Below are 19,439 nucleotides of genomic sequence, written 5' to 3' on the forward strand. Positions count from 1 at the left end.
CTGTCTTTCGAACTACACATGGGAGGGTGTTTCAGAGGGTGGGTGCCACTGCTGAGAAAGCCCACTTACATGCTGTTCCATTCTATTGGTCATAGACTAATAAGAGAGCCAGTGTGGTGCAGCTGTTAAGAGTGCTGGGCTGGGAGTCAGGAGATCTGGGTTCTGGTCCTCACTCGGCCATCGAAGCTCACTGAGTGACTTTGGGCCAGTCACAGACACTTAGCCCAACCCACCTCACAGGGTTGTTGTGGTGAGGATAAAACGGAAAGGAGGAGGATTATGTACACCGCCTTGGGTTCCTTGGAGGAAAAAAGGTGAGATGTAAATGCAATAATAAATAAATAAAATTACACACACAAGTTGTACTTTTCCGTCTTTTCACACACATACACATCTGGGACTAAACACACATCCTTAACAAGCAAGTGCAGCCTTCACACTTATGGGGAATTGTCACAGATAGATTTACCTGCTGCTATTTTAATGTGTGAAACGACGTCTAGAATTATCAACGCATATGAATGACACCCAATTTTCTACATTTTGTATATTACATATTGAATAGTGTAGCCCATTGGGCGTGTCATTCATATACATGATAATAACATCTAACAGTAATTGTTTGAATATTCAGCATTACTTATATTTAGTATCACATAGATAAAAACAATTATAAAAACTTTGCAATTTATTTTTCATGATCCTTGTTTGTTTGGTGTATTTACCGTGTCGAGGGTTCCTCCTATGTCAACTCTTGCTCTTCAATCTTAAAACATAACCTGGATTATTTCCAACACAGGTTCCCCCTTTTTGTGCTCATTTTCTAACCCTCTGTTCTGTTTGCATAGCCACAGACTCCCCAACTTTGGAATGTACTGCAGATGTCGGTCTCCATCAAGCAAACGGGATGGAACGGCGGACTGGAGACAAGGTGCAGTAAGCCTTTTAGATCTACTGTTATGCCTGCCGGTTAGGCCCCATTTCCTCTTGCCCATGTATTCGTGACTGTACTGCTTCTGTGTCAAGCTGCCTCAGGTGTTACTAACGCCATAATGAATGAAGTTAGGAATAATTTAGGCCCGTTTCCTGGCACAAAGTCCTCCCTTGCTTCCACCCATAGTTACGCTTCTAATTTTAGTCCCTGCTGCCTCAGAAGAATCCATCTCTAGGGATTGTCCAGGCCACAGTTTGACCTGGCCAGGAGATGAAAGGATTGGGGGGGGGGGAGTATACATAGATGGCACAATTCCAAAAGTCAAGATTTCCTTTCCCCCATTTTTGAGTCTCCCCCTCAGAAGCAACCAATGGAGGTACAGCTCCCCCTAGTTAAGGGGGGAGTGGATAACATCCTTCCTTCTCTGGGTGTTGGGCTGTTGCATCAGACGTACATGTGTGTATATATATTATATGTGCACATAAATGCAAGGCGGGTTCTGCGTTGTACAAAAGTCACTTGTGTCTAAATGAGGCAATCGAAAACAAACACCTTTATAATTACCCCCTTGAGCATTGGCATGTAGCCCAGAGACCCAGAGAAGAGAGAGGGGTTCCCATGGGGATGGGTTGTGTGAGGCATTGGTGTCTGTGTGCACACAACGTATGCACGGGCTTACCGATAAAAGCATTGTATTTTGTTCTGGGAGAACCAAGTTCAAAGCTCATCTTTGCCATGACAGTTCATGGGGTCCGCCATGGGCCAGTTAAAGGCACAGAATGGTAAGGCAGGATTCTGGAGAATCCTGGATTGCCATGAACAAGCTGTATGTTGGCATATGCCTCACATTCACTCCCGCTTGGCTTCTCTTGCTAGCGCAACCAGCTAAACAAGCCAGAACATGGTTTGTTTAGTAGATAGTCTAAATCCAAGATCTTGGCTTGTTTTTCCCAAACAAGCCAGGATCTGTATGTCAAGAACAAACCCTGGTTTACAATCCTGGCTTGTAAATGGAGAGACAAACTAAGTTCAGCAAATGCAGTCATATTCTCTCAGCAGCAGCTCCAATAGAATAATTGGAGAATCAAGAGATGTGTTTTCATACAACGCATAATGAACATATGAGACTCATTGCCACGAGATGTGTAGATGGCCACTAGCCTAGAAGGCTTTAAAAAAAAAGAGCTGTACAAATTCAATGGGTAAGTACCTCTGTGAATACTATTTGCTGAGGACAAACGGCGCGGGAGGGAGGTTGCTTTTGTGCCCCTTGAAATGTTCTAAACTAGCCAGTGTAGGAAAAAATAGGCTGAGATATTTTGGTGGCCCCTTGGTATGATCCAGAAGGGCTCTACTTAGATGGCTGCATACACAAACGCAATGGCACTGTATGCATTGACCATGCTATAGACAATTAGGAATAATATGAGGCTATACAGTATCCCATACTGTATATGCAGTGGCACATATATTCCATACTAAGCATACATTTCAACACTCAAAAAATGCTTGCTCAGTGTGTATGTATAATATAATGCATAGTATATAGTATAGATCAGGGGTGGGCAACAGATAGTTTTGGGCCGGCTCCCATAAGCTCCTGCCAGCATGGCCAATGGTCAGTAATGCTGGGAGCTGAAGTCCAAAACATCTGGAGATTTACCTTCTGCCCACCCGTGATATAGATATATATGGAGCTTCTTCACATTGAAACAGACCCATGGTCCATCTAGTTGGCTGTACTGATAGTGCCTCTGTGAGGTCTGAGGCAGAAGATTTTTCTCCCTGCCCTACAGTATGAGACTCTTGAACTGGTGATGCCAAGGATTTTACTTGGGGCTCTTTAACCAAACTTTGCCCTTACATAGTAAAAACCATTCACACATGTTACCTTGATCTATCTGTCTATCTTTCTTTCTTTCTTTCTTTCTTTCTTTCTTTCTTGCATTTATATACCGCCCCATAGCTGATGCTCTCTGGGCAGTTCACATAAGATAAAACATTTAAAAACAATATACAAAAGTTAAAAACCACAAAAACATGCAAAATTCACATACATTTAAAACCACTATATCAACTTTTAGAAACGATGAGCCTAAAAAAACAAACCCAGGCTCATTATATATTGCTAAATGCCTGGGAGAAGAGAAAAGTCTTGACCTGGCACCGAAAAGATGACAGTGTCGGTGCCAGACAGACCTCATCAGGGAGATTCTTCCACAGTTGGGGGGCCACCACAGAGAAGGCCCTTTCTTATTGCCACCCTCCGAGCTTCCCTCGGAGTTGGCACCCAGAAGAGGACCTTAGATGTTGAACATAGTGTTCGGGTAGGTTCATGTCGGGAAAGGTATTCCATCAGGTATTGTGGTCCCAAGCTGTTCTTACAATAACCCTGTAAGGTAGGTCAGAATTCTTATTCCCGTAACATAGATGGGAGTTGGAGTTGCCTAAGGCTACCTAGTGAGTTCAATTGGCACTAAGGACTTCCTGATCCCAGTTAGTTACCCTGCTGTAACGTCCTTACACTTGTATGTGTGCTTTACCACTAACTTATGGCCCCATCTAATAATTCATTCACTTATATCTGGGTCATTCAGCTCTTAATTTTGAGGGTTTGTTTCATCTTGTAACGCTTAGCATCAGTTTGACCAATTAATTGAATATGGATGCTCACCTCTTTCTTTTTTTCCTTTTTTAAATTAATTGAATAACCAGACAAATTACCAAATGTATTAATCAGCTGCATCAATGCAGGCACAGATGAGGCGAGTTCAGATATAAACAATAGAAGATCATCCACGTAAAGAATAATAAATAAATAAATTCTAAACAGCGATGCACAAATCCATGAATACTACTGTTCTATCTAATAGCACACTCCAGAGGTTCTAAACATAAATCAAAGGTCAAAGGAGAAAGTGGACATCCCTGTCTGGTTCCTCTCTCAAGTGGCGAAAAAAGCCAAAAAGGCCTCATTAGTCTGGTGACGTACCCCAGGATAACGCTAGTTTGTGCCAAGATAAATGCTGCAGAATTTTAACTGCGACTACACCAATGGCTAATGAAAACATCACAATTTTCTCTGCTTTGTCGCTAAACATTCTAATGCCATCTGTTAAGATCAGTTCTCAAACCATTCCTCATTTGTGCACATAAATGTTACTTACATGTATGCAGTCATGGTTTTTTTTTTTTAATCTTTATGGCTTAAAATGGCAGCTAAAATAAACACTGGAGGCCACACTCTGCAACAGTCAGGCAGGTTAAGAACCTGCTAGATTGCAATCTTAATCCCATCCTCCAAACTCCTTGTTTAAACAGAAGGAGACATGCAGCATCATCACCTCTAATACTGAACCCAAAATGAAACAAGAGGGAGGTACCAGCATGTGCAGGTGAACCCCGAGGTCTGTAGAAATTCAGAACATTCTTTTTTAAAACCTTCAATAAAAGCTACAGGGTTGACTGATCTGGAGCGACAGAATGTTGAGTTCCAGTTGGAAGAGGGTAACAGAAAACCGGCGAGAGTGAATTGGCCTGCTTGAGCCTTTTCGTATCTATCCTTGAGGAAGGTGTAGTTGTTGGGAACCAGGGGTGCAGCTAAGGCTGGATCTCCAGGCTTAGGCCTAGGGGCCTCTTGAATGACCACCCAGAAAGCAGCGACACCTGAAATAGCAGCATCCTTCTTATTTTAAAAGGGGGCAGCCAGATATGTAGAACATTACAGATGCTCTTTCTGTTTCTTTTGCTTTTAAGATATCTTGCCCTTTTCTGTAACTAAAGACGTAATCATATGCCTGTTTCGACAGAGAAAAGGCTTACAAGTTGTAGGCCTTTTCTCTGTCGAAACAGGTGTAAGACTGCACCCTAAATGGTTCTTATTTGCAAATAAATGTGTTCAGCATCAGAAGCAAACTCCATTTTATCCATGATGTCACACTTGTGCCATGATTTCAGTGGGTTTAAAATGTGAAACACTACATGCTCAAAGTATTATTGCTTTTTTAAAAACAACAACACAGGCTTTGCTTGCAGGAGCGTGATTGCCCTAACGTATGGAGGATGTAAAAGCAGTTGTGAAAAGTGGAACAGTGGTGTGTGTGTCTGTGGTGGTGGTGGTGGTGGGAATAGACACACGTTGGGGTGCAACTCTATGCATATTTAGGCAAAAAAATCTTAAAACTCCCAGCATGCCCCAGTTAGCATGGGTGGCTAGGGAATACTGGGAATTGTAGGTGTTTTTTTCTTGTCTAAACATTATAGAATTGCACCCTTAGTTGTGTGCTTCACAACTGAAGTAAAACACATGGCCATCAAAATCCTCCCCATAAGACCATTATTTTATTAATTTAATTTATGTGTAATACTTACACTACTTAAAATAATAAAATCCCTAAGCAGTTCATGAAATCTAAAATTACCTAGCTGCATCACTCCGTCACCCTGAACAGGAGAGTTATTTTGTTTTTTTGTTTGCATTTTAGGGACTGACAAGGTTGACAATGTACAGCTGCACAGATCTCTCCTATGCATGTTTTAGGCACAAGGTCCATCTGGTCTAGCATTCTTTCCAACCATGAGCAGGCTGATATCCCTCACAAGCCATAATACTAGAACCTGGGGTCGTCCCATGATGCTGATTGGTGGGAGATTCAGGACAAATAAAAGGAAGGACGTCTTCACACAGTGCGTAGTTAAATTATGGAACTCGCTACTGCAGGATGTAGTGATGGCCACTAATTTGGATGGGGGTTGGATAAATTCCTGCAGGAGAAGGCTATCCATGGCTACTAGCCCTGATGGCTATGTGCTAACTCCAGTATCCAAGGCAGGAAGCCTCTGTTCACCAGTTGCTGGGGAACATGGGTGCTGCTTGTGGGTTCCTGATTGACAGCTGGCTGGTCACTGTGTGAACAGTGCTAGGCTAGATGGACCCTCGGTCTGACCAGCATGGCACTTCTTACGTTCTTCTTACGTTCTTCTTACGTTCTTACGTTCTTCTTACGTTCTTCTTACGTTCTTCTTACGTTCTTACATTCTTCTTACGTTCTTACATTCTTCTTATGTTCTTACATTCTTCTTACGTTCTTACGTTCTTTCTTCTTACATTCTTACGTTCTTCTTACGTTCTTCTTACGTTCTTCTTACGTTCTTACGTTCTTACGTTCTTCTTACGTTCTTACGTTCTTCTTACGTTCTTATGTTCTTCTTACGTTCTTACATTCTTCTTACGTTCTTCTTACGTTCTTACGTTCTTCTTACGTTCTTCTTACGTTCTTACATTCTTCTTACGTTCTTACATTCTTCTTACGTTCTTACGTTCTTAAACCAGTTATGAAAACATTGGCTTACTCTTGTTGGTTTGCTACTAGGGAATGTTGCACAGACACCCACAACATGCACAGAAAATGCCAATCAATGCCCAGGAATAAATGCTTGCAACTTGCAACCCACCCAAGTTGAACACAGCCCACTAGAGCTTCGGCTATTGGGCGGTATAAAATGTAATAAATAAATAAATAAATAAATTTGTATGGCATCCCACTAAGGGCTCAGTAGGCCTTTTAGGTTGTTTCTGTGTTTTTTGATGCCTGCCAGGATCTAAAGCAATGATTCTTGGACACCTAGCAGGCAGCAGTACATAGCCAATGGACAGCATATGACTTGGGAGGTCACAAGTTGTACAGAAAACCTTTCCCCATCCGTTTCAGATTCGTTGTAGCTGGGCTACAGCTCTCCATTTTTCATAGGGTAAAAGCAGATCCTCATATAGACCTCAGCAAATTTGCCCTTCCCATAGATGAAGCTCATTGGGTGACTTTGAGCCAGTTGCTATCTCTCAGCCTAACCTACCTCACAAGATTGTTGTTAGGAGAAAAATGGGGAGAGATTTACCTATGCCATTCAGAGCCACCTTGGAGGGAGAGCAGGGTAGTAAATCTTCAACAACCATGTAAACAAACATCCCAAACATGGGACGAAGTTGAAGCATTTTTTAAAAAAATTAATTAAAAATGACCCCATTGAAAAGAGCTGAAATCATTACATCAGTGTCAGGGATTGCATTGGTATGTCCAGTTTTGGGGGAGCCAACTCCAGTTTTGGAGGGAACCCTGCATAAGGCTGGAAAAAAGTTTCATGTCTCAAGACACCTGGATGAGTGGGCACTGTAGATTTCTCCAGCCCGGCTCTGCAGCTAAGACAATGCTGAGGTTTAAGAGGTGGCTTTGAAATAGATTATCCAGACTGTAGGTAGCAGCTTTTATAGAATGAGAGAGGGCTGCATTCATATAAATTTGCCTTGAATTCTGGAATTAAATTGTACCTGTAAAACTAGTGCTTTTTAAACTTTTGGCTCTCCCTTGCAGACATTTGCCATGGAGAATCCTGTGTGTTATAAAGGATTCTGGGAGCATATGCTAGAGCACCCTGTGCTGTGAGAGTCCATTTCTGCCCTAAAACATGCTCCATGCTCCCATGGTTTAAACTTTTGTAACCCGCCCAGAGAGCTTCAGCTATGGGGTGGTATATAAATGTAAATAATAATAATATAATGCAGCTGCGCATTCTTGAAGGATTGGCAGGCAAGCCGTCTTTCAGTGAAACCTTGTCCTCTTTTATTGATCTTCTCATTGAGGAACCACCGATAGGTTTCCATGTAAATCTAGGCGTTTCCCTGAACTCAGTTTATAAACAACTGGATTGAGATACCAAATCTAACAGATGTGGGGGAGTACTTTTTCATGGAGTTCATAATTTTACTATGGGATTCACTGCCACAAGGTGGGGTGAGGGCCTTGAATTTAGATGGCTTTAAAAGTGGATTGGACAAATTCATGGCGGATAACTTAACAATTGGTTTCTAGTTTTGACAGCTAAACCACAACTCCATGTTCAGGGTCAGTGCATGCCATTGAATGCTATTTCCTGAGAGGCAACAGAAGGGCAGGGGGCTACGCACTTATTTATTTGTTAATTTTATATCCCACCTTTTCCTCCAAGGAACTCAAGGCGCTACATGATCCTCCTCTCTATTCTATCCTCGTAACAACCCTGTGAGGTAGATTAGACTGAGGGTTGGTGACGGGCCTACATTCACCCAGTGAGCGTCATGATTTCAACCTGGATCTGCTCAGTCCAGCACTGTAAATGCTACGCTACACTGGCTCCCCTGTTGCCTTTGATTTTTACTTGTACAGTTCCTTTCAAATGTTTTGGACTTCTATTCCCATCAGCCCCAGCCAGCATAACCAGTGTTCAGGAATCCTGGGAAGTGTAGTCCAAAAGTATTTGCAATATTTAAATGCTGCCACAAGTGTGTTTTTAATTAAGCATAGAGGTTAGGAAGACACCATAAATACCAGCTTCCTAATCTATGTACCGGAGGCAAGAAATTTTATTGGATTCAGAGAGCGCTTACGAGCTACTGAAGTCCACAATGTCTCCTAAGTTCTGTAAGGGAGGCTTCCTCCTTGTCCTTCCTCTCTTGTGGAAGTCAGGGGGGAGCAAGTGTGCTCTCCCAGTTCTCTAAATCTTTAATTTCAGCTTCGCAGAACTGGCTCTCACTTCATCAGAGAGAGGCAGAGGCCGGTGGCAAACAACCACGTTTTGTGTGGATGGAAAGCAATCCTGCTTGTTGGGGCCTTTTCCCAAGCCCTGGTCTATGTCTCTCCCGATCTCTGCTTGTCTGCATGGAGGATGGATGGAATCTTCCAACATGCCTGGACAGGGAGCCCTCCCCGCTTGCATTCCTTCAGATCTGCTGCTGCCTGTTGCATGCCCCGTGGCCCAGGAACAAACAACAGGGGCTGTTCCCATACCCAGTCTTCACTTTTCCTAGCGCCTTCTCTGCTCTAGCTGAACTCTCCCCCCTTGAGTGTTCGTGGTGCTCGACGTTTTACCAGAACTCCCTCTCTCAACTTCACAATAGTGCTAACCAGTAAGATCAATAATATTCCTGCTTTACAGATGGAGGTAGCTGAGGGTGACAGACAGGAGTGAACCTAGGAACGTTCACAGCTGAGCAAGGAATCATAAGAGAAGGTTCAGGTCCCACACAGTCCAAAGGCAGCCCTGTTTCTTCTTGATGCTTTCATGCTTCCTTCCCCAGCCTGGCGCCCTCCACATACTGTGTACCTCAACTCCCATCAGCCACAGCCAGCAGGGTCAGTGGTTAGGAAACCTGGATCTTGTAATCCAAAACATCTGGATCACACTAGGTTGGGGAAGGGCATTTTAATGCATACTCATGTCTTGCATAGAACAAACTTGAGGATTTTTACCACCATAGGTATGTGGTAGTTGACGATATCCCAGCATTTTACATTTTATTATTATTATAACATTTGTATCCTGCTTTTCTCCCAAGGATAAAAGTGTCCCCAGACCCCCTGTCATGTCACAAAGGACTTGTGGGGCGGGGGCACAATCTCCATTTCTGTGGGGATGCAGCTATGCTGGAGAAGGCTTCTGACCTGGTGCATGGCCCCTGGATTTTACTGCCCTAGGCAACTTCCTAGCCAGCCCAGATTAGGTCTTGTAATCCAAAACATCTGGATCACACTAGGTTGGGGAAGGGCATTTTAATGCATACTCATGTCTTGCATAGAACAAACGAGGATTTTTACCACCATAGGTATGTGGTAGTTGACGATATCCCAGCATTTTACATTTTATTATTATTATAACATTTGTATCCTGCTTTTCTCCCAAGGATAAAAGTGTCCCCAGACCCCCTGTCATGTCACAAAGGACTTGTGGGGCGGGGGCACAATCTCCATTTCTGTGGGGATGCAGCTATGCTGGAGAAGGCTTCTGACCTGGTGCATGGCCCCTGGATTTTACTGCCCTAGGCAACTTCCTAGCCAGCCCAGATTAGGTCGTCTCCCATCTAAGCACTGACTGGACTTTAACAAAAATAATAGCATCATGTGCCTTCAGACCATTGTCTGGACATTCTTCCCCACCCTCCCATCTTATCAGTATCCTTTCCCTGTTCCTCCAGGCTATTCACAGAATGCTTTTAGTTCTTTCCTCTTCCCCTGATTCACTCTCTCTTTGGTTTTTGATCATGTGCATGTTTGTTTGTTTTGTTTTAAATACACCCCTAGGATACTTGTAATACGCTTTGAACCTTTTCCTCCATGGCCTGCATCCCACTCCCGCGGCTCATTGAGATGGCTGCAGTTTTGCCTTCCAAAAGGTCTTCCTCCCACCTGTGATTTTTGTTTCCCAGAGAAGCCAGTCTCTGTTGACCATGGACTTTGATGTTGGGACCCCATTTCTAATTCCTCCCTCAGCCATGAAATTCAGTTTATGGGTCCTTGGACTGTTCACAATCTCTCCTCCTCATCTACCTCGCAGGATTGTTGTGAGGATAAGAATGGTAAACCACATTGAACTCTGAAAAATGTTACAGAATGAGGCAAGGTTGTTCTGTATTTGCCATGCAAGGGCAAAAACACATACTGAAACTAAGAATCTTAGTTTTCATTTTTAAAATAAAGTGCATCTCTGGACATTAAGGAAGTCAAGTGAGTTTGAAAGTGTGTGGGTGAAATCTCAGACACTGGGTGGAGGTCATGATGAGCAGGATTTCCAGTTGAGGTTGTGGGGTGCTTCAGTGCCTTTTATAGCTCCTTTCCATGACTAGCAGAAGCAATATAGAACCCAGTTTGTTGTTAATTATTACCCCAGGGCCAGTAACGGAAATTGTACATTGGGTGCCATTTGTCAGGGAGGTAAGGCCTTTGAGCCTGCAGGGTAGGGCCTTCTCAATGCTGGCACCGCAACTGCAGAATAGTTTTATGTAGTGGTATCTTTATGGTCTTGGCTCTTACCTTCCTTAAATGGCTCTGCCCTTTCTCTCTTGCTGCTGCTTATGCTTGGAACATCTTTTCAGGACATCTACATGATGACCCCCTCTATTTTTTCTTTCAAATCTTTCCTCATATCCTATAGGGAGCTGCCTATATCTAGCGAGCTATCTCAGCATTTTCAACAAGTGGCACTCCAGGGTTTTAGACACGGTTCTTTTCCAGCTCTACCTGGAGATACTAAGGATTAATCCTGGACCCTTTTGCAGGCAAAGCAGGTGCTGTACCACTGAGACCTTTCCCTTTGGCTAATTCCTTAGTTCTCATTTCCTGCTAAGCATAAGAACTGAATTGAAGGCACTCCCACCCTCTATCACTGCATTGAATTTTAGACTGTAAGCTCCTTGGGACAGGGACCTGACATCTTGTTGATGCTCTGTAAAAGTTCCGTTCACATTGACAGCGCTATATTAAAAACCCCCCACTATATTTAAAAAAAACACCAACAACAGCAGCCTCAGAATCATACTGTGTGTTACCACGTTGAAATGTTTATATTTTCTTATTCGTTTGATTTCTGATTGATAACTGATATTATAGGGGGGATATTTCAGTTATTATGGCTGTTGTATTGGTGTTTGATACCGATTTTTATTTTAAGCAGCTTTTAAGGAAAGGTTATTAAGTAATTTTATAAACAAGGTACAGTACCTTATACTGTATCTAAAAGGCACTTAAAAATAAACAGAGCTTTATTTGATCAGTCTAAAAGGCTCTTTGGGTCAGGAGGGAGAAACCTCTGGGCTATGGGCCTAATCCAGATCATCACAGAGGTTCCCCATCCAGCCCACAGAGCCTTCCTGGATTCTTCCAGGGGGCATGGCTTGGTTCTGTAGAGGAATCCTGGCTGTTATCTCCAATCACAGATTAGAGATAACAGCAGAGGATGTGGTTCCCAATGGCTGGAGCATGCGCTGCCTTCCTCATTGGGAAGCGTTGTGCAGTCACTTCAGCTGAACTGAGCTGGAGCACTCTTCCAGTTGCTAGTCTCCCCCTCACCTCAGATGAAGCCCCATTGAACATAGTGGGATGTATGTATGAGTAAACATGCATAGCATTGTGTTGGTAGGCTGCAATCCTATAGCTTATTTGGAAGTAAACCCCACTCAACGTGGTGGGATGTACCGTATTTCTTCGATTCTAAGACACTTTCCCCCCATATAAACATCTCTAAAAACGGGGTGCATCTTAGAATCGTGGGTGCGTTTATTATTTCTTATAATCAAAGCTTTTTTTCTGTTGGTAGTACTGAAATTAGTGTGCGTCTTACAATCGATGGCGTCTTAGAATCGAAGAAATACGGTAATTGCTAGTAAACATGCACAGGATCATTCTGCTGCACACCCAGCATTCTGTTTCCAGCAGTGTACAGCCAGATTTTCCCAGTAAGTCCACCAAAAGGTCAGGAAGGCAATAAGCCTCCCTTGTCCCTATTTGATGCCATGTCAGTGCATCTTGTGGCAGTGAGTCCCACAAATTAATGATTAGGCCGGCATGTTGAAATTATGGCAAATATAACTAATGAAGGTTGCAAAATCCAGGTTTCCTTGCCACAAAAATGGGCTGGACTAGACAGTCCTTGTGGGTCCCTTCCAACTCCATAATTAGAAGCATAGATATCCTTGGTTATTATTTATTCTCTCAAAGACTGTATGGTGCCCTAGGTCTTCTGAGTATTATGGACTGTGTGTGTGTGTGTGCCTGCGCGCGCCCCTTCCCCGCAAATAACTCGGCTTGTCACCCATCAGCTCCTCTCTCTGCCTCTTCCTTCTCACCCCGCCCCCACCCCCCAAAATACCACCCAGGCTCGCGGGCGCTCTCTCCGCGCGGCCCCTTTAATCGGCCCCTCCCTCCCCTCGGCTCTGTGGGCGGAGCCGAGCCAGGCTGGGGCGGAGGGGCGGGCTCAACGTGTCCATGGCGACGCGGCGGTGACGTGCGACAGGGGGCGTGGGCGTCCCGGCTCCATATGAGGGCGAGGGGGGGAAAGCGAGGGGGGCCAGAGCCCGAGACCGACCCGGCGGCTGGAGGCTGCAGCGCGAGGAGCCATGAAGACCCCGGCGGACGCAGGTGGGGACCGCGGGAAGGTCCCAAGCAGGAGGGTTGGGGGGCGCCGGGGACGAGCGGGGGCCGGAGGAGGAGGAGGAGGAGGAAGGCGACCACGACACGTGGGCTGGAAAGTTGGAGGGGATGCGGGGAACTTCTCTTCCCCCCACTCCCACGGGGTGGTCGGTTGACCCTGGACGAGTGGGGCTATAGGGGGCAGGGGGCGTCCCTAGTGGGATTAAACGGGTGGAGTGGGGGGGGGGCGAATGGAGAGGACTCGATCCTGCTCTGTGGGGAGCCCTGAGTAAAGGGGTTTTTTATTTTAATCTGTAGGGTGCTGTAAAGAATAGGGAAGATCCGTAGCGGGTTTCAGCTTGTTCGTGGGTGAAACTGTAATGGAGGTTCCTGCAGGGAAAGTGTGGGGTGGGGGTGGGGGGGAGGGATGATCTGTAGGCAAGTTCTCGCTCCTCTCCTCCCGCCCCCGTTTCCTTGAGTCCATCTCTCTCTGGCAGCTAATGGAGGCTACTTAACTCTTATTTCCTGCCCCTGGAGCCCCTGGGGGGAGATCCTTTGCAGGCGGCGGGCGGACGGGATGCCGCCTTCTCCCCCTCCCCTCTCTCGGCTTCGCCGGAGTTTGCCAGCCGGAGCAGCGGGACCTGTTGCATCTCCCAGCCCCGAGTTTCTTGCTTGCTTCTGCCGCGGCGGCTGCTCTTGGAGGCGGTCCGAGGACCGAGGCGCCGCTCGCTTAAGCCGGGAGTTTTCTTTCTTCCCTGGAAAGGCGTAGGGCGAGAGGGGGGGGGCGGTGGCGGTGGCTTTCAGGAGTTAAGGGGAGTGGGGGGCTTTCAGGAGTTGGGGGGCTGGCGCAGGCCAGCCCTCCCTAGCCCCCGGTCCGTCCGTTTGTTCTGCAGCGGATGCTGGTGGCAGGCGGAGGGGGCAGGAGAATGAATGAGGGCCGATTGAGGCTTGTGTGGGCCCTGATTTGTGGGGGTGGGGAGTGTGTGTGGGGTAATTGGGAAAAGCCGTGGGCCGAGTGTCTTCTCTTCTCCCCCCCCCCGGAAGGGGGAGAAATAGTTCTTGAAAACAGATCCACTTCTGGGTGTTCGAATTCGGATAGAGTGAACCCAGATTTGGGGAGGGGGCGTTAGAGAGGCGTTGTAGGGATACTAAGCGCCACGTTGCTGCCGCTGCACGCAACAAGGTCATGCATCCGTAGCGAAGTGGGGAGGGGGGGTGACTTTGGGGGGAGGGGTGCAGCTCGCCACCCTTCCCCCCCCCCGCTCCATGGATCGACCCGAAGCCCTTCTCACTCGTCCCATCTTGTCTTATATTAAATCTTGGAAGCGCTTAAAAGTGATGTTTGGGAAAGATGGGGAGGGGAGGGGAGGGGGCAAAGTGATACACGAAAAACAAATGAGATGCGTGTGCGGTGCTTGTTGTTTTGCTTCCCCGGTTACCCGGGGGGGGGAGTGTGTGTGTTCGTGTTCCCTGCCCCCCCTCCCCACGCCTAGCATCTTGTTTGCAAGTGGGGTTGAAACGGTTCACGGTGGATCGCGCTGTATTTCGTGTAAATATAAATATCGAGAGAGAGGGACGCGGGGTGGGGGGAGTAGTGGAGGAAAAGTTGCAAAGCGTTCCGAACTGGAAATTCGGCGTTCGAAAAGGGAACTTTTGTTTCCGACAAACAACGTGGTGTTAAGGTGGCCCTGGCCGGGATGGGCTGTGTAAACGCGCGGGGGTGGGGTGGGGGGGCAATGCCTTGTTGTGTCCTGTCTGGGGTGGGGGGAGGTCTCTCGTCTTCCCCCTCCCAACCTGGGGGCATGTAGAGGTATCCAGATATATACTAAAACCTGGACTGCTCGGAGTGGGGAGGCAAAATAGTTCTACTCTGCAGTCTTTTTACACTAGCTAGCGAATGCTACCTTAAATCTAGTCCCAATCTTGCCTTGGCGGGTTGTGGGGAGGATGAGGAGGTTAATCTCCAACCTTAAACTCTGGACTTTAACCCCTTCTAAAAAGGAAGGGGGGGCTGTCTTTGCAGAAGAATTCTTTCCTCTCTTCCCCACCCCCCTCTTCGAAATCAAAGAAATGCTAAATGCAAATCCTGCCTTAGTTTAGTTTACTGGGCTGGGAGGAAGGGGGAGTAACTGAGCCGCCTTTAAATGGGGAGGACTTTACATACATATGTGCGTGTTTGGGGGGGGGGGGAGTGTCGGTCACTTTTACTAAGCTGGATTCTGGGGTGGGGGTGGGGGCATTTTCCAGTCCTTAGAGGGCGAACTGTTCAGGGTCTTGGTGGACTTTGCTCCTGGAAAGGGGTGGGGGAGGCAAGGAGGAGACAAAGCTGAGAGTTTGCATTAGAAGGTGGAGAAACACTTAGTTTGAAAGGGGCTTTTTTTTTTTTTTTTTTGGAGCGGAGATGGCTAAGACGGTAGTTCCTTAAATATATATACTGCAAAGGCTCTGGGGGAGGGGTCAGATTCTTTCCTCTCTTCTCCCCCCCCCCTTTCTCCTTCCTCTCTCTCACTCTGGTTTTGTTCAGAGCTTCCACACCAACCCCCTCGGCGCCACCCTCCCAACCCCCCTCCTTCCGAGCTTGATTGTCTGTCTCCTGGAATCTTGTGTGTCTTTTTTTTTTTTAAGTGCCTCTTGCTTCTGTTCCGACATGTCTTTCTCCTCACACCTCTTCTTTGCAATAATCGAGGCCACTGAAAACTCCCCCCCCTCCTTTAAACTCTGGGAAAGTTCTTTTCTTTGGGCGTCTGTTTAAAAAACACACACAACCAAACAAAAAACACACACTAATAATTCCTGGGCCTCGCCCAAACCACTGACAAAATAAAACCTTGCTGCGTTAGCCCCCCTGCTGGAATCTCCCACATGCACAAGGTACCCTTCCAGATCCCAACAGCTACACTTAATTTTTCCAGAGTCTTAAACATTTTTTTTTTTAAAAAAAAAGCACGTTGTTTTCCAGCTATTGCTTCTGTGTGTGGTGAGGCGGGGGGGGGGGGAGTTGTCTGGGTTACTCTTTCTTGCCCACCCCTCTCTGGCATACTGCAAGCAGACTGTCTCAGATGTGGCTTCCACTAGCGAGCGTGCCCCCCCCCCTTTTCCCCACACCCCACTTGCCTGCTAAAAGCCAGAGAGAATGGTGTGCTTGTGCATGCGGCTTTAAGAAGCTGTTGGCATTGGGGAATGATGTAATATTAAGGGTTTTTTTTTTCTTTTTCTTTCTGAAGCTGGGATTGAATTCCAGCCCTTTTAGCTTCTGGCTCCGGGGATTAGTCACAGGGGTGGTGTGGTTTGGAGTGTGTAAAGGAGAGGGGGGGTGATTTAAAGAGATATCAACTTAATTTCCAGTTTTCTTCTCTCCCCCCCATCCTCCCTTTTTCTTTTCTTCTTTTTTTTTTCTATCTTCCAGGAAATCCCTCAGCAAATAACCATAGAGCACCTTCTCCAAAATAGACCATAGTTCCTTGAAGGAGGGGGAGGGAAGGGCTCTGCAGAGCTAGCCTAGAGTTAGTAAAACCAGACAAAAGGAGGTAAAGTGTGTTTAAGATGGAGTCCCCTTTCAGCTGAGCTTTGAAATTAAAAAAAACACCCAACTTTGGCTAAAACTTTGGCAAGTAGGAGCAGTTTCAGCCCCCAGACACACACACACACTCATATTAACTCCCCCCACTTCTCGCTTAGGAAGCAGTGGAAAATACGAAGGGGGGGGGGTGCGTGGAGGGCCCGGGTTGGCCGGAGTCTCCTGCAAAGAAAGTTGGAAGCCAGAGCTGGGGTTGCAAACACTCCATGTATTGTGTGTGTGCTCTGCGTCTCACCAAAGCAAGGCCCCTTCTTACTCCTAGTCCCTGGACTGGGGCCTGCTCTGAGGGTGGGAGGTGTTCCCTCCCCATCTGGGATAGACTTGAGGCTGCTGGCTCCCCTCCCACTGTGAAGGTGTGTGGCGGGTAGTCTTAACTCCTGCCATGAAGGCATGTGGAGTCTTGTTCTTAGATTTGTTGCGGGGTGGGGTGGGGGCAGAGAAAAATCATTTGAACAAATGTCTTATTGGTGAGGCATCTGGGACCTATAAAAGTCTGGGACAGGGGAACGGAGGAGATTGGATCACACACACGCACACGCTCCCTGCATGTGGTTTGGGAGAGGATATGGCTGAGGGTGCGTGGGTGGTACAGACCTGTCATACTCTCTGTGGTAGGGACTGTCGGTGTCTCGTCTTCCCCCCCCCACCCTTTGGCACTGGGCTGCTGCTGGTTTGTGCCAGGCCTGGGGGCACCGCCAGCCAACAGACGGTGGTTTTTACCGCCTCCCTCTCTGGGCTGGCACATGAGATAGCTGACTTGGTGGAGACATGGTGGCAACAGCCCTGGGCGCGCGGGCGAGCCTGGAAGAGCTTGTTGAACTATCTGTGCCTTTGCCACCTTGGACGAAAGGGTGGGATTATTGTGGCAGCAGGGAGGGGGGACAGGGGATCTCACGCAAGAAGCTTTCCATCCCAACCCCCCCCCCCGAAACAAAAGTGGCCCAGTGGGTGTTCCATTGTGGTGGGAGTTAGAAGATAAGGATAGCGTCTGAGCCGAGGGGCTGCATCTCGCTGGATTGCTGAGTTGCTGGTTTTGATTGTAAATAGAACTTTTGTGGCTAAAAAAGAGCAGAGATTGTGTGCGTGTGTAACTTTATTTTTTTATGGAGGGGAGTTAGTGCCATAAAACCCTTTTCCCTGGAAGATTAAATCGCTGCAGCTGGATCAGTGTGAGGGAGCTAGGATGGGATGGCTGGGATAAGTATTGATAAGAGGATTGTTCCTTTGAGGAATGGGGCAATGGAAATGCCCGTCCCGCCTTTCTCTTCTCCCCCCACCGCCCTCCCTTGGATAGCCTGAACAGAAATGTGTCTGGTGTCTTCATAGAAGGGTATTAGTCCCTCTCTTCTGTAGCAGTTCCACTTTCTGACCCTGTCCAGACAACATGCTAAGCCATGGTGGTTAAGCATTTTAAGCTAAACATTATGGCTTAGTGTGTCGTGTGAACCATTCCAAGCCATGGTGGCTACCTAACCACGATTTAAACACACTCGCGAAGTATTTGCTGCCAGAGGGTTGGCGGCCTAACCATCGTTTAGTGTGTTGTCTGAATATGCCCTCCGTCCCCATAGCAAGCACCTCACACTTCATTAAGAGTGGTTCAGGTTTGGTCGGAGGCCTTATATCTTTCGTTGAATACTTGTGATATCCCCACCACCTCTTGTTCCAAAATAAGTCACAGCAACTTGATGTCCGGACAACGTTCTTATAGGACTACCCCATACAGAGGAGCAGATGGGTTTGCTGATAAGCCAAATTTCCTCCCCACCCCTAAACTGTAAGGCACTCATGGAGTCTGATGTGCAAAAGTGAGGTTAGGTGGTATTTTGGGGGAGGGTGGATTTCTGTGGCAGGTCAGATACTTTGAGGCTCAGCATTGGGCAAAAGGCGGGATACAAATAAATATAATAATAATACTTTGCTTTGTACAGTGCTTAATATTTCATTGGGTGCTATACAAACATTCAGTAGTGTCACTGAGGACTGGTCCCCGCTTTGTGGAATTAAGAAATGCATACACCTGTATAATGCACATACCTGAACGTCGTGATCAATATCAGAGCCAATGTGGTGTAGTGGCTAACCTGTTGGACTGGGAGTCAAGAGATCTGGGTTCTAGTTCCTCACTCAGCCATGGAAACCCACTGAGTGACTTCGGGCCGGTCACAGACTCTCTGCCCAACCCACCTCACAGGGTTGTTGTTGTGAGTATAAAACAGAAAGGAGGAGGATTATGCACACCGCCTTGGGTTCCTTGGAGGAAAAAAAGCGAGATGTAACTGCAATAATAAAAATAAATAAAATTACATACCCAAATTGTACTTTTCCATCTTTTGACCACACTCATACACATCTGGGACCAAACACACTTCCTTAACAAGCGAGTGCCGCCTTCACACTTACGGGGAATTGTCACAGATTGGTTTACCTGCTGCTATTTTAATGTGTGAAACGATGTCTAGAATAGCAACCTTTAGACTTGAGTTTATGCAAAGAAGTTCTGGGATGTATATATATGTACGTGTGTGTGTGTGTGTATGTGTGTGTGTGTGCGCGCAGCGCGGGGGATGCCCCGGTTTGTCACAGTCATGTGAGCCTTGGAATAATTTCTCCCTCTCTTGTTTCTGTTATACCCCGGGAGGACTCCATTGGGGTGGGGGTGGGAGAATGCACCGGCGTATCTGGTAGCACCAGCCTGAGAACAGTAGCCCATTCAGAGTGCTGTGTTTGGATCTCGGCAGGCGGCTGATGTCACAGCCACCCCCCTCCCCCCACCGCCTTGCTAATTAGTGAGAACAGGCCCGTGTGTGTGCGTGCGTGCGTGCGTGTGGGGGGCTGACTCAGATGCTGCAGCCGGGGGAGGAGTGGGCCTGACTTGTTTTCCCTTCTGTGCCTCCCCCCTTCAAACTCGCAAGAACTGGGAGATGGGGTGCCTCCACCTACTCTGGTACAGATGGGGAAGAATTGGAGCACGGATGGAATAAAACAAGGAATA

At 46.8% G+C, this 19,439-nt stretch overlaps 2 protein-coding genes across 3 annotated transcripts in view; one reads left to right on the forward strand and one right to left on the reverse strand.

The window, feature by feature from the left end:
* The window catches only part of LOC134407875 (guanylate-binding protein 1-like), a 128,639-nt gene extending 123,670 nt beyond the window's left edge, over positions 1-4,969 (reverse strand). Inside the window, exon 1 of the mRNA XM_063139867.1 lies at positions 4,957-4,969. The gene's annotated coding sequence lies outside the window, so the exon portion shown is untranslated. The remainder of the gene's footprint in view (positions 1-4,956) is intronic.
* The window catches only part of ERF (ETS2 repressor factor), a 29,149-nt gene continuing 10,529 nt past the window's right edge, over positions 820-19,439 (forward strand). Inside the window, exon 1 of one of the 2 annotated variants that reach the window (XM_063139868.1) lies at positions 820-931. In XM_063139868.1, coding sequence (XP_062995938.1) covers positions 871-931 — 61 coding nt within the window. In that variant the 5' untranslated portion in view covers positions 820-870. Of the gene's footprint in view, positions 932-12,817; positions 12,877-19,439 lie in introns of those variants that run through there. The other variant, XM_063139869.1, reaches the window with a different exon arrangement.

This window comes from Elgaria multicarinata, chromosome 13, assembly GCF_023053635.1.
Source record: "Elgaria multicarinata webbii isolate HBS135686 ecotype San Diego chromosome 13, rElgMul1.1.pri, whole genome shotgun sequence".
NCBI lineage: Eukaryota > Metazoa > Chordata > Lepidosauria > Squamata > Anguidae > Elgaria > Elgaria multicarinata.